General features: G+C 40.5%; 2 protein-coding genes across 7 annotated transcripts in view; one reads left to right on the top strand and one right to left on the bottom strand.

Moving 5' to 3' along the window:
- ERI2 (ERI1 exoribonuclease family member 2) overlaps positions 1 to 25507 on the bottom strand; it is a 63106-nt gene that overhangs the window by 4984 nt on the left and 32615 nt on the right. For 2 of the 3 annotated variants that reach the window (XM_040458829.1, XM_040458830.1), the window contains exons 10-12: positions 23352 to 23472; positions 16095 to 16294; positions 15810 to 15976 (exon numbers count right to left, since the gene is read on the bottom strand). In XM_040458829.1, coding sequence (XP_040314763.1) covers positions 23384 to 23472 — 89 coding nt within the window. In that variant the 3' untranslated portion in view covers positions 15810 to 15976; positions 16095 to 16294; positions 23352 to 23383. The remainder of the gene's footprint in view (positions 1 to 15809; positions 15977 to 16094; positions 16295 to 23351; positions 23473 to 25507) is intronic. The other variant, XM_040458831.1, reaches the window with a different exon arrangement.
- Positions 1 to 25507, top strand: part of ACSM3 (acyl-CoA synthetase medium chain family member 3) — a 57597-nt gene that overhangs the window by 6311 nt on the left and 25779 nt on the right. Inside the window, exons 1-3 of one of the 4 annotated variants that reach the window (XM_040458837.1) lie at positions 15305 to 15463; positions 20148 to 20417; positions 21029 to 21239. In XM_040458837.1, coding sequence (XP_040314771.1) covers positions 20199 to 20417; positions 21029 to 21239 — 430 coding nt within the window. In that variant the 5' untranslated portion in view covers positions 15305 to 15463; positions 20148 to 20198. Of the gene's footprint in view, positions 1 to 15304; positions 15464 to 20147; positions 20418 to 21028; positions 21240 to 25507 lie in introns of those variants that run through there. The other 3 variants (XM_040458838.1, XM_040458835.1, XM_040458836.1) reach the window with 3 other exon arrangements.

Raw genomic sequence — 25507 nt, 5'->3', positions numbered from 1 at the left:
AAGTAATTCATGGTAATCACATAAAAATATTCAATAAATGTTAGCTACTGCTGTTTTGTCATGGCTGTTGCTAATTGGAAGGTTTGGTAAGATTAATTTTTAAGCAAACAAGAGTTGAGGTGAAGACCCAGGCTTTTTCTGTTGCTCAGTTTGCTCTGAGGTGTCTCCAGTCCTTACTGATTTCCAGTACTTAAGATAAGCCTTATTTTATCTAAATGGGTTAATATGGAAAGATCTACAAGATACATTGGAAAATCAAGGAAAAAAAAAGTGAGGTATGTGTAGTATGAACTGATTCATGTTTTAAAAGGGAATAATTAAGTGCATAAATATGTGTGTATATATACATATGTGACACATATGTGATACATATTTATACATACATATGTGAATGTATACACATAACCTATACATTCACATATGTATGTTTTCATCCTACATGTATATAAAAATGGTGCTTAGTAAGAGTTCAGGTGTCTCTTCACATTTCTCAACTAAAGCCCAAAGCTAAGGATTAAGAGGCATTATGTCCCTGCCCTTTCCATTCTAAAGAGAACTGTCAAAAAAGACTAAGAGGGGAGCCTGGGTGGCTCAGTTGGTTAAGAATCTGACTCTTGATTTCAGCTCAGGTCATGATCTCACAGTTTGTGTGTTCGAGCCCCATACTGGGCTCTGCACTGACAATGCGGAGCCTGCTTGACATTTTCTCTCTCTCTCTCTCTCTCTCTCTCTCTCTCTCTCTCTCTCTCTCTCCCTCTCTCTCAAAAAAAAAAAAAAAAAAAAAAAAAAAAAAAAAAAAAAGACTAAGTTTTGTAACTCTCTCCAGGTTTGTGAAAAGGTGGCTCAACTGGTCCTGCTACACTGAGAGCACTCTGCTTTTGGGCCTAAATCAGAAACTTGGGGATGGGAAAGAAGATAGTACTTTCACACCCTTTGCTGAGAGGGACACTAGGGGAATCCATTATAAAGGTTAGTGGTTCCTGGAAGGAGACTGGCATCACATTACTGGGATGATGTCCCCTTCTGCCTGACCAAGTATGGAAATAAGCCAGAAAGAGAAGTAGAGACACATGGCAGAGCACAGAGAGTGAGGTGGGTGGAAAGACAACACAGCAGAGGCCTGCACCCTGAGACAAGGTGTTCTAAAGATGTGTGAGTATCTTCTGTGCCAAGTGGACTCCCAGAAGATACCTAGGCTTGAACAGCCAGGCCCAACAGAGGATTAAAGTCTTAGCCAGCATGGTAAACCCCCTTCTCTTAATCTTTTTTCCTTAACTCTGACAGTAGAGTGTCTAGAGGTTAGATAAGCAGGGGAAGGTATATGAGAGGCAGACAAGCTACATGTCTCTATTCTAGATACTAGAGTGGGAGGAGTGCAGAAGGGTGGCCAGTCGTCCTGTCTACTGCTGGTCCCAAGAAGCACAGAGCAAGTCTGTGCTAGGGAGAGGGGAACAGGTGCAATGTACATTGAGTCTGTGATTAATACGTATTTTTATTTTTGAGGGAGGTGGGGCAGAGAGGGAAAGAGAGAGAATGTGAGTGGTGGCAGAGAGAATCCCAAGCAGGTTCCACACTGTCAGCACAGAGCCTGATGTGGAGCTCAATCTCACACACATTGAGATCATGACCTGAGCCAAAATCAACTGAAAATTGATCAAAATCAACTGAAAATTAACCGACTGAGCCACCCAGGCACCTCTGTGATTAACATTTTTAAGTGGACAAACTTATAACTAAAAGTGATTGTGAATTGTGGGATCATCCCAGCAAGTCACTAAGGGATAGAAAAGGGATATTGGATACAGCAGGGGTGGGGGGACAGAAATTGGGAGAAAAGCTAAAGTTGATTTAAGACTTATTTGAAAAACTAGTTGCATATATATTCCACCCACTTCCCTATACACACATATACCCTTGTTTTGCAACACATTTAGTAACTACTTTATATCATTCTGTATCTTTCATTTTTATCCATATGCAGACATTATTTTATATTATTTTTATATTATATATTTTATATTAATAAATATATTTTATATTAAGCTATCACTTTTTTTAATATATGAAATTTATTGTCAAATTGGTTTCCATACAACACCCAGTGCTCATCCCAAAGGTGCCCTCCTCAATACCCATCACCACCCTCCCCTCCCACCCCCCATCAACCCTCAGTTTGTTCTCAGTTTTTTTTGTTTTTGTTTTTTTTTCAACGTTTATTTATTTTTGGGACAGAGAGAGACAGAGCATGAACAGGGGAGGGGCAGAGAGAGAGGGAGACACAGAATCGGAAACAGGCTCCAGGCTCTGAGCCATCAGCCCAGAGCCCGACGCGGAGCTCGAACTCACAGACCGCGAGATCGTGACCTGGCCAAAGTCGGACGCTTAACTGACTGCGCCACCCAGGCGCCCCAGTTCTCAGTTTTTAACAGTCTCTTATGCTTTGGCTCTCTCCCACTCTAACCTCTTTTTTTTTTTTTTTCCTTCCCCTCCCCCATGGGTTTCTGTTAAGTTTCTCAGGATCCACATAAGAGTGAAACCATATGGTATCTGTCTTTCTCTGCCTTACTTATTTCACTTAGCATCACATTCTCCAGTTCTATCCACGTTGCTACAAAGGACCATATTTCATTCTTTCTCATTGCCACGTAGTACTCCATTGTGTATATAAAGCACAATTTCTTTATCCATTCATCATTTGATGGACATTTAGGCTTTTTCCACAATTGGCTATTGTTGAGAGTGCTGCTATAAACATTGGGGTACAAGTGCCCCTATGCATCAGTACTCCTGTATCCCTTGGGTAAATTCCTAGCAGTGCTACTGCTGGGTCATAGGGTAGGTCTGTTGTTAATTTTTTGAGGAACCTCCACACTGTTTTCCAGAGTGGTGGCACCAGTTTGCATTCCCACCAACAGTGCAAGAGGGTTCCCGTTTCTCCACATCCTCTCCAGCATCTATAGTCTCCTGATTTGTTCATTTTGGCCACTCTGACTGGCGTGAGGTGATATCTGAGTGTGGTTTTGATTTGTATTTCCCTGATGACGAGCGACGTTGAGCATCTTTTCATGTGCCTGTTGGCCATCTGGAGGTCTTCTTTAGAGAAGTGTCTATTCATGTTTTCTGTCCATTTCTTCACTGGATTATTTGTTTTTCGGGTGTGGAGTTTGGTGATTTCTTTATAGATTTTGGATACTAGCCCTTTGTCCGATATGTCCTTTGCAAATATCTTTTCCCATTCTGTCGGTTACCTTTTAGTTTTGTTGGTTGTTTCCTTTGCTGTGCAGAAGCTTTTTTACTTCATGAGGTCCCAACAGTTGATTTTTGCTTTTAATTCCCTTGCCTTTGGGGATGCGTCAAGTAAAAAATTGCTGCGGCTGAGGTCAGAGAGGTCTTTTCCTGCTTTCTCCTCTAGAGTTTTGATGGTTTCCTGTCTCACATTCAGGTCCTTTATCCATTTTGCGTTTGTTTTTGTGAATGGTGTAAGAAAGTGGTCTAGTTTCATTCTTCTGCATGTTGCTGTCCAGTTCTCCCAGCACCATTTGTTAAAGAGACTGTCTTTCTTCCATTGGATATTCTTTCCTGCTTTGTCAAAGACGAGTTGGCCATACTTTTGTGGGTCTAATTCTGGGGTTTCTATTCTATTCCATTGGTCTATGTGTCTGTTTTTGTGCCAATACCATGCTGTCTTGATGATTACAGCTTTGTAGTAGAGGCTAAAGTCTGGGATTCTGATACCTCCTGCTTTGGTCTTCTTCTTCAAAATTACTTTGGCTATTCGGGGCCTTTTGTGGTTCCATATGAATTTTAGGATTGCTTGTTCTAGCTTTGAGAAGAATGCTGGTGCAATTTTGATTGGGATTGCATTGAATGTGTAGATAGCTTTGGGTAGTATTGACATTTTAACAATATTTATTCTTCCAACCCATGAGCAGGGAATGTCTTTCCATTTCTTTAAATCTTCTTCAATTACCTCCTAAGCTTTCTATAGTTTTCAGCATACAGATCTTTTACATCTTTGGTTAGGTTTATTGCTAGGTATTTTATGCTTCTTGGTGCAATTGTGAATGGGATCAGTTTCTTTATTTGTCTTTCTGTTGCTTCATTATTAGTGTATAAGAATGCAACTGATTTCTGTACACTGATTTTGTATCCTGCGACTTTGCTGATTCATGTATCAGTTCTAGCAGACTTTTGGTGGAGTCTATAGTGTTTTCCATGTATAGTGTCACGTCATCTGCAAAAAGTGAAAGCTTGACTTCATCTTTGCCAATTTTGATGCCTTTGATTTCCTTTTGTTGTCTGATTGCTGATGCTAGCACTTCCAACACTATGTTAAACAACAGCCATGAGAGTGGACATCCCTGTTGTGTTCCTGATCTCAGGGGGAAAGCTCTCAGTTTTTCCCCATTGAGGATAATATTAGCTGTGGGCTTTTCATAAATGGCTTTTATGATGTTTAATTATGTTCCTTCTATCCCGACTTTCTCGAGGGTTTTTATTAAGAAAGAATGCGAATTTTGTCAAATGCTTTTTCTGCATCGATTGACAGGATCATATGGTTCTTATCTTTTCTTTTATTAATGTGATGTATCACGTTGATTGATTTGCGAATGTTGAACCAGCCCTGCATCCCAGAAATGAATCCCACTTGATCATGGTGAATAATTATTTTTATGTGCTGTTGAATTCGATTTACTAGTATCTTATTGAGAATTTTTGCATCCATATTCATCAGGGATATTGGCCTGTAGTTCTCTTTTTTTACTGGGTCTCTGTCTGGTTTAGGAATCAAAGTAATGCTGGCTTCATAGAATGAGTCTGGAAGTTTTCCTTTACTTTCTATTTTTTGGAAAAGCTTGAGAAGGATAGGTATTATCTCTGCTTCAAATGTCTGGTAGAATTCCCCAGGGAAGCCATCTGGTCCTGGACTCTTATTTGTTGGGAGACTTTTGATAACTGATTCAATTTCTTCGCTGGTTATGGGTCTGTTCAAGCTTTCTATTTCTTCCTGTTTGAGTTTTGGAAGTGTGTGGGTGCTTAGGAATTTTTCCATTTCTTCCAGGTTGTCCAGTTTGTTGGCATATAATTTTTCCTAGTATTCCCTGATAATTGCTTGTATTTCTGAGGGATTGGTTGTAATAATTCCATTTTCATTCATGATTTTATCTATTTGGGTCATCTCCCTTTTCTTTTTGAGAATCCTGGCTAGAGGTTTATCAATTGTGTTTATTTTTTCAAAAAACCAACTCTTGGTTTCATTGATCTGCTCTACAGTTTTTTAAGATTCTATATTGTTTATTTCTGCTCTGATCTTTATTATTTCTCTTCTTCTACTGGGTTTAAGGTGTCTTTGCTTCTCTGCTTCTATTTCCTTTAGGTGTGTGGTTAGATTTTGTATTTGGGATTTTTCTTGTTTCTTGAGATAGGCCTTGATTGCAACGTATTTTTCTCTCAGGACTGCCTTTGCTGCATCCCAAAGCGTTTGGATTGTTGTGTTTTCATTTTCATTTGTTTCTATATATTTTTTAATTTCTTCTCTAATTGCCTGGTTGACCCACTCATTCGTTAGTAGGGTGTTCTTTAACCTCCATGCTTTTGGAGGTTTCCCAGACTTTTTCCTGTGGTTGATTTCAAGCTTCATCGCATTGTGGTCCGAAAGTATGCATGGTTTGATCTCAATTCTTGTATACTTATGAAGCGCTGTTTTGTGACCCAGTATGTGATCTGTCTTGGAGAATGTTCCATGTGCACTCGAGAAGAAAGTATATTCTGTTGCTTTGGGATGCAGAGTTCTAAATATATCTGCCAAGTCCATCTGATCCAATGTATCATTCAGGGCCCTTGTTTCTTTATTGATCATGTGTCTAGATGATCTATCCATTGTTGTAAGCGGGGTATTAAAGTCCCCTGCAATTACCACATTCTTGTCAATAAGGTTGCTTGTGTTTGTGAGTAATTGTTTTATATATTTGGGGGCTCCTGTATTCGGTGCATAGACGTTTATAATTGTTAGTTCTTCTTCATGGATAGACCCTGTAATTATTATATAATTCCCATCTTTATCTCTTGTTACAGCCTTTAATTTAAAGTCTAGTTTGTCTGACATAAGTATGGCTACTCCAGCTTTCTTTTGACTTCCAGTAGCATGATAAATAGTTTCCATCCCCTCACTTTCAATCTGAAAGTGTCCTCAGGTCTAAAATGAGTCTCTTGTAGACAGCAAATAGATGGGTCTTGTTTTTTTATCCATTCTGATACCCTATGTCTTTTGGTTGGCGCATTTAATCTATTTACATTCAGTGTTATTATAGAAGGATATGGTTTAGAGTCATTGTGATGTCTGTAGGTTTCATGCTTGTAGCGATGTCTCTGGTACTTTGTCTCACAGGATCTCCCTTAGGATCTCTTGTAGGGCTGGTTTTAGTGGTGATGAATTCCTTCAGTTTTTGTTTGTTTGGGAGGACCTTTATCTCTCCTTCTATTCTGAATGACAGATTTGCTGGATAGAGGATTCTCGGCTGCATATTTTTTCTGTTCATCGCATTGAAGATCTCCTGCCATTGCTTTCTGGCCTGCCAAGTTTCAGTAGAGAGATCGGTCACGAGTCTTATAGGTCTCCCTTTATATGTTAGAGCACATTTATCCCTAGCTGCTTTCAGAATTTTCTCTTTATCCTTGTATTTTGCCAGTTTCACCATGATATGTAGTGAGAAGATCGAGTCAAGTTACATCTGAAGGGAGTTCTCTGTGCCTCTTGGATTTCAATGCCTTTTCCCTTCCCCAGATCAGGGAAGTTCTCAGCTATTATTTCTTCAAGTATACCTTCAGCTCCGTTCCCGCTGTCTTCCTCCTCTGGAATACCAATTATGCGTAGATTATTTCTCTTTAGTGCATCACTTAGTTCTCTAATTTTCCCCTCATACTCCTGGATTTTTTTTATCTCTCTTTTTCTCAGCTTCTTCTTTTTCCATAATTGCATCTTCTAGTTCACCTATTCTCTCCTCTGCCTCTTCAATCCGAGCTGTGGTCGTCTCCATTTTATTTTGCAGCTCATTAATAGCATTTTTTTAGCTCCTCCTGGCTGTTCCTTAGTCCCTTGATCTCTGTAGCAATAGATTCTCTGCTGTACTTTATACTGTTTTCAAGCCCAGCGATTAATTTTATTACTATTATTCTAAATTCACTTTCTGTTATATTGTTTAAATCGTTTTTGATCAGTTCGTTAGCTGTTGTTATTTCCTGGAGGTTTTTTTGAGGGGAATTCTTCTGTTTTGTCATTTTGGATAGTCCCTGGAGTAGTGTGGAACTGCAGGGCACTTCCCCTGTGCTGTCTTGAATAACTTGCGTTGGTGGGCAGAGCCGCAGTCAGACCTGATGTCTGCCCCCAGCCCACCACTGGGGCCACAGTCAGACTGGTGTGTACCTTCTCTTCCCCTCTCCTAGGGGCGGGATTCACCGTGGGGTGGCATGGTCTGTCTGGGCTACTTGCACACTGCCAGGTTTGTGGTGCTGTGGATCTGGCGTATTAGCTGGGGTGGATAGGCAAGTTGCACAGGGGTGAGAGGGGGAGGCTCAGCTCGCTTTTCCTTTGGAGATCCGCTTCAGGAGGGGCCCTGTGGCCCCGGGAGTGAGTCAGACCTGCCGGAGGGATGGATCCGCCGAAGCACAGCATTGGGTGTTTGCGCGGTGCAAGCAAGTTCCCTGGCACGAACTGGTTCCCTTTGGGATTTTGGCTGGGGGATGGGCGAGGGAGATGGCGCTGACAACAGCCTTTGTTCCCTGCCAAGCTGAGCTCTGTCCTCTGGGGCTCAACAACTCTCCCTCCCATTGTCCTCCAGCCCTCCGGTTCTCCGAGCAGAGCTGTTAACTTATAACCTTCCAGATGTTAAGTCCCACTTGCTGTCCGAACACACTCCATCTGGCCCCTCTGCTTTTGCAAGCCAGACTCAGGGGCTCTGCTTTGCTGGTGGGCTGCCTCTCCACCCCGGCTCCCTCCCGCCAGTCCATGGAGCGCGACCACCTCGCCGCCCTTCCTACCCTCTTCCGTGGGCCTCTCATCTAGGCTTGGCTTCGGAAAGCCCGTTCTGCTAGTCTTCTGGTGATTTTCTGGGTTATTTAGGTAGGTGTGGGTGGAATCTAAGTGATCCTCAGGATGCGGTGAGCCCAGTGTCCTCCTACACCGCCATCTTCCCAGAAGCCAGCCTTTTTTCTTTAAGAACTTGTTACCAGCCACCACCTTGACACAAATGGAACCTGGAAAATGATGTTCTCAGAGATGCTTTTTTGTCTTCTTTGTTGTCCAACACTGTGAAAATTGTTCAAAGATGGAACTTGAAAGGGTTCACCCAATGCCAGCATAGGACAGATTACAGCTGAGGCCCAGACATCACCCTCTCACTTCATGTCCATTGTCATGACTACCTCCCGGGTCAGGAAGACAAAGCCAGCATCAGGATTTCCTCATCTCGCGACAACTTTCTGACTCCCTGTAGGTGTGTGGTTCAGAATCAAGGGCCCGGTGAGCCGCCCCCCCCCCTTAAAATATTTTAATATAGGAGATATTACTATGTGTTTGTGGCTGTCTCTTTGCAACTCCTAGTCCAAAATAAAAGGAAGAAATGGGTGGTACAGGAGAGAGGTAATTGAAGGAGTAATGTTCTTGAGTTGGGGAGAGCAGATGATGTCAAGGACACTGTGGAGAGGGTGGCCCAAACTAGGAACCTGACAACTATTCATTGTTACAGGAAGGAATGCAGAAGGTATGAACAGAATTGTAGGAGTTTAGGTTGATTAAGTACTAGGGGGTTGAGGAAATTCTCTTCTGGCTACTTCTAAATCTCAGTGAAATAAGAGGAGGAGAGGAGAGATGAAGGTATATAGAAATAGGAGAAGGTATGAAATGGTTATCTCCACCTATAGATATGTAATGGGGTTATCAGGCAATGGGGAGGACCTGCTTGGATTTTTTAAGACCATTAGCAAGTACCATCAACATCCTAAGTGCAGAACCAGGTTTCCGCAGAACCATTTCTCCAGAGCTATGTTAAGCTGCTCATGTGTAGTCACAATATAGGGAGATAGCTATCTGGAGTTTTGCAGAAAGCTGGGTTTTGTTGGGTGAGTATGGTGAGGGAGAGCAGTACAAAGGAGCTGTGTAGGACCTAGAATCCAAGATGGGCAAGAGGTAAGTGAAGGTATGAAGAAGACAGTGTTCAAGTCAATGGACTGAAGATTTTAACAGGAGTTTAACAGGAGTTAAAGGAATTACTGTGATAAAGATAGTAAAGGGAAATGAACTGGCAAGACAGGAGGAATTAGTAGAAAAAAAAAAAGGCAGGGTGGGGGATGTTGACACAGATTTTGGAGGTAGTACTGTTGGTGGTAATGAGAAGGTGTGGGGGTGCAGTCACAAGAATGAGAGACTAAGGCTGGGTAGGATTAAGATCATTGGGAGACAGGATATTAAAAGAATGAAAGACCACAGTATTAAATGGGTTGTTTACATGAGCACTGAAGTTACTAAGATGGAACAGGGACTGAACTCAGGTCCCCTCAATCTTCACCACAAAATCCAGCAATCCTTGAGAGATGGATCTCTATGGTCTTACAGGAATGGGGAAACAAGATGCTTACCAAAGGAGGGACCCCACTACAAAGACTGGTGAAGACCAAATCAAACCAGTCTGCAAGATGGACCCCAGTGCTGACCTTTCACTGACTTTGTCCCTCATTATAATACTAAAAACCATGCCCAGGGGTGGAGATTTAACATGGTAATGAGACATGCGATGCGTGAAGAAGCATGTTCTGTCCACTTTGCCTATCCGCCCAACTTCCTGTATCTCTCTTCACTCCTACATGCTTAGACATCACTCCTTTCCCACCTTACCATCTTTAAAAACCTCCTTGGCCTTTGTTCTGACAGCCAGCATGAAGGACCCTGCCTTTGCGCTGTCTCCCTTGTGCTCCAGCATAAGCCCAATAAAAGCCTTGCCTGGAAATTCCCATTTGGCCCCAGTCAATTCCTATTGCTTGGAGAGCCCAAGGACCCAAGTCAATAACATTACAACGAATGATGTAGAAATTATAATAGAGAATGACCATAAACTAGCATAACAGAAAAAGAATCTACAGAACAATAAGACACATTTGTTGTAGATAAGACCTGATATAGGAATAACAACATTAAAACACCTCTGGCTGAAGTTAATGAATTTGTGAATAAAGAAAAAATTACACAAGCACCCAGGCAGAGTAAGTGAGGCTCTACAGTGCTGCATTTCAATTCAGTTCTGACACTGTTGGGACAGCATCAGACCTCACAGCTTTAAAAGCACAGTCCCTGGGGGCGCCTGGGTGGCGCAGTCGGTTAAGCGTCCGACTTGACTTCAGCCAGGTCACGATCTCGCGGTCCGTGAGTTCGAGCCCCGCGTCAGGCTCTGGGCTGATGGCTCGGAGCCTGGAGCCTGTTTCTGATTCTGTGTCTCCCTCTCTCTCTGCCCCTCCCCCGTTCATGCTCTGTCTCTCTCTGTCCCAAAAATAAAAAAAAATAAAAAAAAAAAAAGTTGAAAAAGCACAGTCCCCAGAAAGTCTTCCCATACTTCAGATGTTAACTGTAAGTTCACAGGTCCCCAGACCACACAAACCTCTGACCAACTGGCTACCACCCCCTCCTGTCCCTTAATTCACTAGATCTCACAGAACTCAAAAGAGTGCTAGACTTAGGATTACAGTTTTATTATAAAGGTTATATATCAGGACCAGCCAAATGAAAAGAAGCATAAAAGAAAGTCTGGAAAGTCCCAAATGTACAGCTTCCATGCCCTCTCTCTGTGGAATCAGGGCATGTCACCCTCCCAGCATATTGGCTATATTCACCAACCAGGAAACTTTACCGTTTTTATTGGGGTTTCGTTATTTAGGCATAATTGACTGAATCATTAGGCATTTGACTCAAGTCAATCTCCAGTTCCCCTTCTCTCCCCAGAGCTTCAAAGCTCCAACCCTCTGATCACATGGCTGACCTTTCTGGTGACCAGACCCTTCATCCTGAGTCACCTTGCTAGCATAATCTCAGGTGGCATTTAAGGGGTTCATGAATAACAAAGGCACTCCTATTACCCAGGAATTCTAGGGATTTAGAGTCTCCAAGGATTTAGGAACCAGGGACAAAGGCCAGTCAAATTTTCTACTATACAACAGGCACATTCCAGGAGAACAGAACTTGTTTGACCTTGGGCTTCTCCAAAGTAATATTTAATGCCAAATAACAGTGAAACAAGGTCTACAGTTTTCTGAGGGAAACAAAATTTAACACAAGAAACTCTTACCTAGACTTTATATTCTCAGTATAAAGTCAGTAGTTAGGCATTACCAACTAAGCAAGGGAAAGCAGTCATTATAAGCCCTTGTGGGGGGAAAAAAATCTAGTAGGTGTTAAATTCAGCTAACAAAGAAAAACATTAATGAATACAAGGAAAGACAAGCTATGTGTAAAGGCCTATTAGTAAGCACTGAATCCACTTAGACATTAGATCAGGGTTTCTCAGCCATAGCCCTTACTTTTAAAGTTGGATAATTAACTCTTTGTTGGAGGCTATCTTCTGCATTGTTTTTTAGGTTTTTTAATTTAAAAAAAATTTTTTTTAATGTTTATTTATCTTTGAGAGACACACAGAGCATGAGCAAGAGAGGAGCAGAGAGAGAGGGAGACACAGAATCCGAACCAGGCTTCAGGCTCTGAGCTGTCAGCACAGAGCCCCATGCAAGGCCCAAACCCATGAATCACAAGATCATGACCTGAGCCAAAGTCAGACATCTAACCGACTGAGCCACCCAGGTGCCCCATGGTATAATATTAATTAGGCATGGTGACCACTGCCTTATTCTCAATTAGTTGGAATGCTTCTAATATTTCACCATAAAATGTTTCTAATGTTCAATATTAAAATAATTTGTTGATATACATTATTATATTAAAGAAATCTCCTTCCACTTGAATTTTACTTTTGAGGGCAATGGAGGTTATCATGAATAAATACTGAAATTTATACATTTTATGTGTGCACTGAAATGCTCATATTGGTTTTTCTCCTTTTACCTTTTCTTAGGATAAACTCAAACTTGTCATAATGGATTTTTGGTTTTTGTACATTGCTGATTTCAGTTTGTTAAAAATCTATTTTTGACTTTTTGTTTGTTCACAGTTTTTCAGTTTGCCTGTGATTTTCTTTTTAGCAGTGTTCTTGTCTCGTTTTGCTATCAATGTTATTCTAATCTCAAAAAATGAGTTGGGAGGACTTCTACTCTGGGAAGAGGAAGTAGACAGACTTTTCTCTTTTCTCCTGCTAAGTGCAACTGAAATCCCTGGACATTAGATATAGAGAGGAAGGCAGACTGGTTATAGAGTTTGAGACCTAAGGAATGACCCAGTGGTCAGTTCCCTGGGTTTTCTTTTTTTGCCTCATATATTGTAGACTTGGGAGATGAAAAAGCCAGAAACTTGGAAATACCAATGGTACCAACAATAAAAGCCCCGGAAAAAGCCTGCTGTCTTTTACCAGAGGACCATGAAAGGAGCAGCCTACCAAGACAAAAAAAAAAACTTTTAAATATTATCTGTTCTACTCCAGCCAAATACCACAGAAAAAATCACGGCTCCACATATCCTTACCTATGCCAGCAAAAGGTAGAGTGGGAAGCTTAGACTTCTACTGTCACCAGTCTATAACAAGGTATCCCAATACCCTCCACTGGGGTAGCATCAGAGAATGCCAAGTAGGGAACAGGCCAGTGTCAGTAGAGACCCCATGAGGAGTTGGAACTGCCATCCCCACCCAGCACTGCTCCCAATCCCAGTTTAATTGGAGACTTAGTGGACAACCTAGATTTCTATATTCATCTGGCATTAATGAGGTGGTGTCCTCCCACTTTCCCTGCCAGGACAATGTGGAACAAAGCCAGCTAAAACAGAAGGTTTAAATGAGATCTAGAATTTGATTACATAATACAAATATGTCCAGGTTTCAAATGAAAATCACTCACCATACCAAGAACCACAAAGATCTCAAACTGAATAAAAAAAGATAGTCAATAGATACCAACACCAAGATGACAAAGATGTTAGAAGTATCTGACAAAGATTTTAAAGCAGCCATAATAAAAATGCTTCAACAAGCAATTGTAAATATATATGCTTGAAACACCAAAGCCTCAGCAAAGTAATAGATTATTATCAAGAAGAACCAAATGGAAATTTTAAAATTAAAAAATACAATAAAAAATATAATAAGAGAAAAAACTTAATTGGATAGACTCAACGGCAGAATGGGAGGAAGAAGAGAAAATAATTAGTTAACTGGAAGATAGAAAAATAAAAATTACCCAATATGTTACTGGAGGGTTTGTGGGAGGGGGGATAGACTTAATGGGTAAGGGGTATTAAGGAATCTACTCCTGAAATCATTGTTGCAGTATATGCTAACTAACTTGGATGTAAATTAAAAAAATAAATTAAATAAAAATTTTAAAATAAATAAACATTTTTAAAAAGTAACAGTTTTGATGGTAAAATTTAATCAATGTAGGAGTCTCATATCTTTGTAGGGTTCCCACATATGTACATAATTAAAATTGTGGGGGGGGGGTTTCTGTTTAAATAAAGTGGTCAATTTAGAAAATCTGAAAAAAAAAGTTCCCCAATATTAACAACAGAGAGAAACCAGGCTGACAAAAAAAAAAAAAAAAAAAAAAAAAGCCTCAGAGACTTGTAGGGCTATCATAAAAGATCTAACATTGTGTCATAAGACTCCCAAAAAGGGAGAGAGGGCAGGGCTAGAAAATTACTCCAAGAAATAATGATGGAAAACTTCTCAAAATTGGCAAGAGGTATATAGAATTCATCTATAAATATAAATATATATTATTTCAGGGAAGCAAGGCTGGTTCAGTGATTAAAAAATCCACTTTATTAATAGGCTAATGAAGAAAAATCACATGATGATATTGAGACAGAAAAGGTATTTGCCAAAATTCAAGGTTTATTCATGATAAAATTTTTCAGAAAAATAAGAATAAAGGAGAACTTCCTCAACTTGATAAATGTCATCTACAAAATATTACAGCTGACATTACCCCCAAGCATGAAAGACTGAATGCTTTCCACTTAATATCAGGAACAAGGCAAGCATAGCTGCTCTCACCATTCTTTTTCAACATAGCCTGTAAATTCTAGCTAATGCAATAAGGCAAGAAAAGGAAATAAAAGGCACAGAGAACCAAAAGAAAGAAGTAAAACTGTCCCTATTTGCAGATTATGTGACTATCTACATAGATAATCCCAGGGAATCAACAACAACCAAAAACTCATAGAACTAAAAAGTGATGAATAAATCCCTCATTTTGTTTGAGTGAATTTAAATTGGGTTTCTGTCACATGTAACTGAAAAGGTCATTTACTTATTCATTTACCAATCAAATATTTATTGAATGCCTAAAAGCTGCCAGCAACTGCTCTAGACAATAGTGATGCATCAGCAAACAAAGTTCTTACTCCTAAGGGTGATGGTAAGAGATGTAAAGAGTTAACACAGATTAAAGAGAAAAAAAAATGAGGGGTGTTGTTTTAGAAAATGTAGTAAGAGAAGATCACTTTGATGGATACCTCATAAAATGGGGATTTAGCCAAGGGATTATCTAAGAGAAGAGTTTTCCAGGCAGTAGAAGCTGTAAGTTCAAAGATCCCAAAGCTGGAACATGTGTGGTATGTTCAAGCTGCAGAAGATTAAGAGAAGGAAAGGTGGGTGGTGGTCAGAGAGGACCCTGTTCTAGATCACCAGTTTCTTGTAGTCCATGGAAGGACTTGAGATTTGACCTGGAGTGAACCAGGAAGCACTGAAGGATTTGAGCAGAGGAATGACCTGACAGCATTTATGTTTAGTCATCACCAGCTCAACAGATAAACACAGCAACAGGTTCCCTAAGACCTAGAGCAACCCAAACCAACCCCTTAACTTCTTTCTTTTCCATTTAAACCCCCTCTTTGTCTTCTTACGTCCTTTTTTCTTTGCTCCTTCTAAGAGAAAACTTCCTCTATTCCTTCATGGGACCCATCCCCCAGCAACTCCATAGACACTTTTCTTCCTGTGAATAAATTACTTTCCCAGCTCCCCAGCAAAAGCTTACAGGGTATTTAAATAATTAACTCTAAAAGGGAGGGTGGCAGAAAATTGTGTAAACTTTCAGCGTAAACTTGGCCTGAAACTCCTGCTCCTCCCTCTAGAATGTCTCCACCAATCCAGGAAGGGCCCTCTATGTCTTGCTTCTTCCAGTTGTCAGACTACTTCTCCCTCTTCTGTTGGCTACTACCAGGACTAAAGCAGAAGTGAGAGTTCAAGTTTCAGGGCTGCTCTTCTAGGAAACAGGTCTGCCATCACCGCCAGCTGTGTTGGAATCTTTCACTTTAGTGAGTACTACCTTATCTGTCTTCTATGTAAGGTTTTCTGGGCTGGCACCTGCACTTTCGAGCAAGAGTAACAAACAAGCAAGCAAAACCAACAAATCAAAAGTGCTCTCATGAAAGTATTTCTATCAGAATTTCTCAGCTGTTGTGTAATTGTATCTAGTAAGTAGCAAGGAGTATGTACACACAAAAGGCTATAAACATAGCAGATAAGTTTTTCATTTTAAGTCTTTTGTTACTATGTAATTTTTTTTTAACTATGTGCATGTGTTAACTTGGTAAAATGTTTTGGAAAAAACTTAATTGAGTTCAAGTACCAGCTGAGTTTTTCATTGTGCTGTCTACTTACCTCTCCACCCTGCTCAGTGGCAGATAGGAATCCATCTTCTACATCATCCAGAAAGTATGCATACTACCTGTAGGGAAACTTCAGGGAATGTATAAATGAAAATCCAAGGAAATAATCCAGGGAAGCCACTTTTCTCCAGTAAGTGATCAAGGGCAGCTCCAAAAATCCTATAGAGAAGGTTAAGTTTAGGGCTAGGGAGAATAGTAGGGGGCTTCACCTTGCTTTGAGGCTATATATGCTAAGCCACTGTTATTACTTGGATTACTTGGTAGGAGAGATACTTACAGAGATGTAGGGCGGCTAAAACCTCTTCTGCATTGCTGTTTATATAGATGTAGAGCTTGCATTTTAGATGAGACCTTAAATACTTTGAAAGCCCAGCTGACCAGGAATGGTACTTTCTCTCTTAGAGGAGTTTTCTGTAGCTCAGTATAAACATCTGTACTCCTAGCTCAGCTCCTTCACCTACAAAGAATATTGGAAACCTGGAAAATAGATGTTATGAAATGCTAAGATCACTGAAAAGAACGTCGCTGGGGAGAAGGCAGTCTTACCACTTTGATGAGGAGGATGCTGATAAGTTCTTTTTGGTAGAGCAGAATGGTTAGGCTCATTTTAAGCTCCAAATGACTGGTCAATTTTCTTTTCATTATATGTTTGAAGGATTCTAAATGTGGTGAAGGAAATAGCTTCAAAATTTCATCTTAAATGCATAATAATGGAAACAATTCCTATGACATCAATAGAGGACTGGCTTAAGAAATTACAGTGCAGCTGTTCACTGGAATGCCATGCACTCTTTAAACAAAACAAAAACATTAAAAAAAAAAAACCAAAATGAGAAAGATACTTATGTACTGACATGGAAAGACCTTCAAGAATTTGTCATAAAAATGTTTTTTAATGGGAAGAATAGTGTGTACTCTAGGTTACCTGTTGTGTCAAAGTGGTGGAGAAAGAAGAATCTTTTGCTTAAATACACATAAAGAAATACTGAAAAGATACATAGGAGTAATTGTAGTTCCTTAAGGGAGTGGGGGGGATGAGACTGAGCAGCTATGAGATGGGGGTGCAGGGGGAAGATTTTTTCACTGTGTAATTTTTATGCTTTTTGCATCATTTGAAGACATGATCTAAAAAGTTACAAATAAACAGAAAAGTTATACTAAAAGCTTAGTGTTTTTAACTACTACTTAATGTGGGGCTCTAACTCACCAACCATGAGATCACGGCCTGAGCCAAAATTGGAAGCTTAACCAACTGAGCCACCCAGGTGCCCCTTATGTCACCCACTTCTGAGCTATTATCAATATAGATCAGCACTGTCCACAAGAGATGTTATGCAGTGATAGAAATGTTTTGTGTCTGCAGTTATCTATATGCAGTAGCCAAGAGCCACAAGTGGCTATTTAAGTGCTTAAAATTCAGTTACTCTAAGAACTTATTTTTAAATAGTATTTAAATTAATTTAAATTTAAATAGCCACATGTGAACAGTCCAGGTAGTTATATAAATCTGATTAAGCAATAAAGGCACTGCTCAGGTCTACTGTTATCCTGAGCTATTGAAATAAACTGTATATAAAAGTTCTCCCTTCTGAGTCATTTCTTCATTCAACAAATAAGCAAATACTATGGGCCGAACACGATGATATTTCCCAGGGATAGTCCCATGAACATAACAGACTAAATGCCTACCCTCATAGAACTTACATTCTAACACCAAAGATCAGCAAACTAGAGCCGTGAGTTAAATCCCACCCTCTACCTGTTTTTATACAGGCTGCAAACCAAGAATGGTTTTTACATTTTAATTTTCTATAAATATTATAACGTAAAAATATAAACATTTTTTGTTTTTTGAAACATTTGAAGACATGATCTAAAAAATTACAAATAAAGAGAAAAGTTACAACACTGAAAACCTAGTGTTTTTAACTACTACTTAACAACTCCTTTCAGCTGAATGAAACCTCATGCTAATTCCGTAATAAGGGAGACGGCTGCCAAATGTATGGGATTTATCTTTATATAATATTTATAATTTATATTATATTATAAATGTTTTTTTCATTTTTGAAAAAGTCAAAAGAGGAATAATAATTCATATCACATGAAAAATATATGAAATTCAAGTTTCAGTATCCATAAATAGGTCTTTTTTGGAACATAGCTATGTCTATTTAGTCATGTATTGTCAATGGCTTCTATCTCAACCAGAGTTGAAGTAAGCAGTTGCCACAGAGATCATACATATGGCCCAGAAAGCCTAAATTATTATCTGGCCCTTTACAGAAAAGATTTGCCAACCCCTGCTCTAGAGAGTAGTAATATGCTAGACACCATGATAAGCACTTTGTATGTATTATCTCATTTAATCTTTGGGACAATTTTCTCTGACAGGGGTTCTTTTAGTCTCTACATTGGCAAAACAGAAAACCGGGTTCTGAAAATGTGCATTTCTAACTACCTTCCAGGTTATGCTGATGCTGCTGGTTCACAGATCACAACCTCTGAATCAGTGATTCTCCACCTTGATTGCATGTTAACATCCTCTGAGGAAATTTTAAGAATATGCTGCCCAGGCCCCATCTTCCAGAGATTCTGATTTAATTGGTCTAATACCCAGATATCGGTATTTTTAAAAAAGCTTTGCTGGTGATTCAAATATACAGCCAGGGTTGAGAATCACTGCTCTACTGAAATCCTATTGAACAACAGTAAAGAGAACATTCAAATGAGAATCCAAAGACGTGAGTTCTAGTTCTAACTCTGATATGACATACTGAAGCAAGTTGCTTCCCTTCTCCAGGGCTCTGTTTTCTCTGCAGGTGAAAAATGGGGAGCTCAAACCAGATGATCTCAGAGGGTTCAAGTTCAGTGACTTGTCTGGTCTTCACATAAACAGGTGGGAGGGTCAGAAGAAGAACCCAGATCTTATAATGCATTGGGTGCAGCAACATGATGCCCAAACACCAGACCTATTTAGGATAAAACTGATGGCTGACATTATTAATTATTGTTTGGCAACATATTAGTATAGAAACTCTCCCACATAGCCATACTGCCTTACACACCACATAGCTAGAATTGCAGTTAAAAATGATTTAATGATTATGAGAGTAGTATTTCATTGTAGGAGATTTGGAAGATTACAGAATGTATGAAGAAGAGAACCCTACAATCCCTAGAACCATGTTTTTAATAACTTTGTTTATGAGACCTCAGCCAAGTAAATGACATCATGATCAAATGATTTCCCACAGAAGCAGGGGGGCTCAGTGGCCTGAAGGGTCCTCCCCCACAAAAGTCCTAAAGGTTAAAGCCCTATTATTACATCTCCCGTAAATGCAGCTCCAAGCCTGGACTGGAAGGTTGTGTGGGCTCCTACTGGGAGCATGGGAACTATGTCCTATAAACCAAAGGACTTTTGACAGTTCTTTCATGACTAATTGGTACTGGGATACTCTCAGTTTTCTCACTTATGGATTACCCACTGTGTAAATTTCTCCTGAAAATGTCTGTACAACTCTTGAAATGACGGTGAAAGATTAAATTAGATAAGCAGGCTTGGCCCTTTGCTTTCACTGAGAGTAACTGAGTGACCCAGATCTTCACTTCTTTAGAAATGCATATGGGAGGCAATAGTATGTAGTACCTAGTCAGGAGAATGGGCTGGGACCAGACAGTTCTAGGTTCAGATCCAACTAATGCCTCTGTTGTGGACAGAATGTGACCCTTCCAAATTCTTATGTTGAAGCCCTGACCCCTGAAATGTGATGGTATTTGGAGGTGGGGTCTTTAGGAGGGAATTAGGCTTAGATGAGGTCACAGGGTGAGGCCCCAATAATGGGTTTAATATTTTTATAAAAGGAGAATAGAAACCAGAGCTCTTGCTCTCTCTACCACGTGAGGAAACAAAGAGAAGGTGGTCATCCAGAAGCCAGGAACAGAGCCCATACTGGGAAACTGAACTGGCCAGCACTTGGTCTTAGATTTCCCAGCCTCCAGAACTGTGAGAAATAAGTGTCTATTTTTTGAGCCATCCTGTCTATGGTATTTTGTTATGGTGGCCAGAGTTGACTAAGACAGCCTTGCTTCGTCATTTTTTCTTTCTTTAAACAGAAATGATAATAGTATCCATGTCACAGAGTTACTCTGACGATTTAGTGATAATTTGTATGTAAGTGAAACAAAGTACAGTGTTTAAAACATATTGAGTGCTCAGAGAATGGCATTTTTAGGATGATTGTTAGTAATAATAATAAAACTTAGATATTTTGGGGTATAGCTACCTTTAGGAGAGAGACAAATACATATCCTTTTACTTGTCTTTTAGATGGATTAGTTTCTGTGGAAACCCTGAGTGCTAACACATCCAGCAAGACTGATGCTACCTCTTGTCACTATGAAGACATTACTTCGTGCCAAGTGTTTTTGGCGCCTAGCAATCCCTGGTTCTGTGAGAGAACTGCATAAAGATTATAGAATAGTGCCTCCTCAGAATTTTTCCAACTATGAATCCATGAAACAGGAATTCAAACTGGAGACTCCAGAGTATTTCAACTTTGCTAAAGATATCCTGGACCAATGGACCAATATGGAAAAGGTATGAAGCAAGGGCCAGTCCAACTACAGTTTCTCAGATAGAAGTGATTTTGCCCCCAGGGGATATTTGCCCATGTCTGGAAACAATTTTTTTGCCATGACTGGTGAGAAGGTGTGTGCCAATGGTTAGAGGCCAGGGATGCTGCCACACATCCTCTAATACATAAGACAGTTCCCCATGGCAAAGAATTATCTGGCTCAACATGTTAATAGTTCCATGGTTGAGAAAGGTGATGGTTATAAAAATGCATGATTATAGGTTAACTTCTTAAAAATCCAGAAAGGACTCGAATGAAAATCATTCCAAGAGTCAGAAATGGTAGGAAACAAGACATAGACATGTCATTGAGAGAATATAAAGGGATGCAAGAATTCTAACTTCTTGGAAAGAAAAGCAATCAGGCTAAATGAGAAATGACATATGCTGGAAGAAATGACATGGCTCCCAACAGCTAGAAATAAAGACTCTAGAGTTATTTCCCAACATTCCATGTGTGTCTTAACTAATGACCTGTGAATTTTATTCTGGAAAAAATATTCCATTAAGTCAGTTAAAATAGAATTTAGCTGCATAATGACCTTTAAATCCATGACTGGTTTGTCTTTCCTCAGGCTGGAAAGAGACCTTCCAATCCAGCCTTCTGGTGGATAAATGGAAATGGGGAAGAAGTGAGATGGAGTTTTGAAGAACTGGGATCTTTGTCTAGAAAATTTGCCAATATACTTACAGAAGCCTGTGCCCTGAAAAGAGGAGATCGAGTAATTGTGATTCTGCCCAGGATCCCAGAATGGTGGCTTGCAAATGTAGCCTGTCTGCGAACAGGTTAGTAGTGCTTGCAATCTGATTATATTTAAAATAGGCTAGATGGGAGAGTTTCCAAAACATCTAAGTAATCATGAGACATTCATTTGGGTAAATTATTTGAGGAACTATACACAATATAGTAGTATTCTCAGAAACCTTAGAAATGTGTTGGAAACATTTCCTATCTTTTGACTTAAACTATGAGTTGGGTTTTTCATAATGAAATTAAGTTTATTTTTTTAATTAAGTTTATTTTTTTAATTAAGTTTACTTATTTTTGAGAGAGACAGAGAGTAGAGAAGGGGCAGAGAAAGAGGGAGAGAGAGATTCTCTGTGCTGTTAGCACAGAGCCTGATGTGCTGCTTGTACTCACAAACCCTGAGATCATGACCTGAGCCAAAACCAAGAGTCAAGACTCTTAACCTACTGAGCCACCCAGGTGCCCCATGAAATAAGTTTATTAACCAAATGCCAATCAACAATTGAATACCCTCATACCTACCACTCTTCTCCTCCTATAGACTCATGGCCATCTGAATCTCAATGCAGCCACAAACTCAAAGAACCTACCCTAGGTCTTCTTTCATGCCTTTATTTCTCTCATGGTTAATTACCATTCATCTGGTACCCTAAGCCAAGCAGCTGCTACTCCTCCTTCCAAATCAGTTCCTGCATCTTGTAAATTTGACTTTCTACGTGCCCCTTGAGTCCCTCTTCTTCTCCAATTCCATCGCCATTGCCTTACTTCACGTGTTTACCATCTCCTGAATGGACTTGCCCAAAAGTCTTCCTAATTCTGGTCTTGTGTGTGCCCACTTTACTCCTACGCAATTCATTCTCCATAGCTACTGTTCTTTCTAAAATGCACATTCTATCCTGTCAGTATGCTGCTTGACATGATTTAATAACTCTCCATTGCCTACCTGGTAACATCTGAACTTCTTTAGTTTGTCATGGAAGGTTTGAACTATCTTCCCTTCATTGTTTTCATACTCTGTGCTCCAGGAGTAGCAAGTGGTTTCCTATAAGGTTCATGATCCTTCCCATTTCCTGGCTTTTGTGCACATTGTTTCCTATGTGTGGAAAGCCTTTTCCTCACACCTAACCTCCTGGACAACTATTGGATTTTCAGGTCTTAATTCTAATGTCACTTCTCAGGCAACCCCACCCTCATGTCCCAATTAGGTGCTTTCTTTTTTGAGCGCCCCTAAAAAACATGTATGCATTTTTATTTTAACCTGTACTATGTTGTCTGGGTATATCATTTGTTCATAAATTTGTCATTCCCATAGGACTATGTATGTTCCTAAAAGGCAATGACTATGAGATAGTCATGTCTGTACCTCCAATTGTTGACATATAGTAAATGCTCAGTAAAATACTGGTTGAATTAATTCATATCCCTACCATTATAATAAATCATTATATTAAGTAAGCATTCTTAATTTATCATAATAATTACTTGCAATTGAGGAGAGTTATACATTCCATATCATATATACATATAAATTATACACTGGAGTAGCAGAACCCACTTTTACAGTTTTTCTTTTTTAACAAAATGATAGCTTTCATGAATGCTGCTATACTCATTGTCTTAGTAAGGGGAATGTTGGATTTCCAAGACCAGAAATCCATTCATATTAGTTCAATTAAGGAAGGATAATTATTGGATGTCTACTGAAGAATCTCACAGAAAAAAAAGTGCAGAAAGAGCAACTGGCCTCTGCAAGGGAGGCGGGCAGCTTCTTTCTCTATTTCTTTTGCTTTAAAGCCATAGGGCCTCTTGTCTCTGCCTCTCTCAAGCATCTGTTCTTTTGACATCTGCTAACACAGGATTTCTTTGCTGCCTTCATTTTGGCTGACATGTGGCTTTGGTTTGCCACACAGATGCCTTAAGTCCTAACTCTGTATGTTCTCAGTCTCTTAAATCAAATATTTGAGGCAGAATCTGATTGGCATGGCTTGGGTTAGGCCAGTCAGATGTGGTCAGAGGCAAGTTCATCTGGTACAAACATGGTTACTGAGGTTACAGAAAGCAAGGCAGAGTCTCTTAGAAGGGAGGATGAAAGGGAGGCAATAAATGGTAAATCTAATATACTAACAATTCTGAAAATAAGCATTACCTACCACCTCGAGGGATGGGTAGATGGACTAGGCTTTCAAATCCTGTTGCCAAACTGAATGATGGGAGTTACTTCTTTTGTCCACCAAACAAACTTCTGTAAAAATTTTGTCCTTTCATGTAGATCTGTTAACAGGGAGAAAAGGGGCGACGAGTGTCAGTCTTTTGACCCTTCATGCAAAAATTGGTAATATCATCTTATACACCCTATATCACAAACATGGTAATGAGAGGCCTCCCCCAAGATTTAAAGTAACATTTTGTTCCCTGACAAGAAATTATGTAATGCTTCCCAGAATGATTAATTTGGACAGGAAGCAGTTTTAATAGGTAAGATTGATCACTATTAATAGGTTCTTTTAAAGATAGGATATGAGGAGAGGGTCCAACATGGCAGAGAAGTAGGGGGAATCAATACTTCCCATGCCTCTCAAACAAAGAAGTGTAGAAACTAAAGGACTTTGAACACCAGAGCCTGGGAGGAAAAGAGACTGAATCTACCAGGAAGAAAATGGGAAAGCTGGAAAAAAGATAGGTTGGTAACTGCGAATTGGGGGAGATAAAATAAAGGCTGCATGGGCACGGAGGGGAGGGACCCCCTTCTGCAAAGAGACAAAGGGAAGAGAAAGAGTGGCTAGGGAAGTGCAGGACTGTATCTAGACAGGAGAAAGACCTCGGACTGGGATTGAGACTGAGAGGGATCTGACCTCTAACTGCAGGGCTTTCTTCCGACTGGGGCTGGCTCCCTGTTCATGCACCTGGGGTTGAGGGGAGCCAGCCCTGGATGTGGTGGTAGGCCAGAGCTCAGTCCACAGTTGGAGAAAGTGGTTCCCTCCCTGGAGGGCTGCATGATAGTACAGAACCTGCCTGCATCCTCCACCCCTTGGGCACAGTGGCTGGGCCAAGGGCGCAGTCTGCAGGAGAAAAAGGCAGCTGTCTCCCTGGAGTGCTGTGGGAAAAGACAAAGCCTGCCTGCATCTGCCACCCTGTGGGCTCGCAGCAAGGGCAGCAACTGAGTCCGCAGTAGGAGAAGGCTGTCCTCCCTGAAGTGTAGAGGCACAGACAAAGCCAGTCGAGACCACATATCGCCGCACTGAGAGGTGCTTCCCCAGCGCCAGAGCGCACTGAGCTGGACTTTGAATCCTAGCCAAGCACAGAGTCAGGGGAGTTGGCCGAGTGGAGCCAGAAGGACCCCCCCCACCCCGTCTGCGCCCCGGCACAGTGAGGACTACTCAAACTGAGTCCACCAGGTCTGGCTCTGTGGAGAAGAGACTGGGGAATTGCCATTCCCTCCCCCACCCCCCATCCCACCACCACCACCAAAGTGAGGCCTCAAGGATCACTCCCAGGGCCCATAGTGGAGGTGGGTTCAGAATACGCCAAACCATGCCTCCTTGCACTGGGTAACTGCATATCCAATTGATTGGCACAGACCCTGCAGACAGGTCCTCCCGACAAGCAATGCAGCATTGCCTGGATTAACTCTAGGTCAATTATGGATATATACATATATTCTCCCCCCACCCCCAATTTCTTCTCCTTATCTCTTCTCTCCCCTAGGCTGGTTACTCTGGTTATTGGGCTGTCTAAACAGACATACTTAATCCATCGTCTTGATACATGTTCTACACCTCCTTTACACTCCTTTCTCTCTCTCTGGAATAATCAAGCCATATAATTTCTCTGTCTGGGTAACTTTATCTTCGTTTCATTTCCCCCGCTTCCTTCTTTATTTTCCTTTCTCTCTCTCTGGATTAAGCCTTTTAGTCTCTCTGCCTAATCAATGTTTATTTTTTCTCCCCCTCCCCCCCGCCCCCACCACGCGTTCCTATCATTTCTCTCTTTGTATATGCTTTTCCATCAGCACTGCCTCCACTTTCTTCTTCACCTGTAGTCGGTGCTTTTGGGTTTTTTATTTTTAGTCTTTAAGTTTTTGTTTTTGTTTATTTGCTTGTGTTATTTGTCCGTGTGTTTGCATGTTTTTGTCTCCTGTTTGTCTATCTGTTTTCCTTTGCAGGGCCACTCCAAGGAACAAATCAAAGCACATCTGGTGGAGGGTCCAAAATATCATTACGAATAGGGTAATAAAATAACCAAAGTCACAACAACAGAGAGCAAGTAACAATCTCTGAAAAAACACCTCCTGAAGGGCCAGGCCCTG

The sequence above is a fragment of the Herpailurus yagouaroundi genome, unplaced genomic scaffold (genome assembly GCF_014898765.1).
Source record: "Herpailurus yagouaroundi ecotype Mexico unplaced genomic scaffold, PumYag 222, whole genome shotgun sequence".
Classification (NCBI taxonomy): Eukaryota; Metazoa; Chordata; class Mammalia; order Carnivora; family Felidae; genus Herpailurus; species Herpailurus yagouaroundi.
Note: the sequence above shows the minus strand (reverse complement) of the source record. Positions and strands in the feature narration are given on the sequence as shown.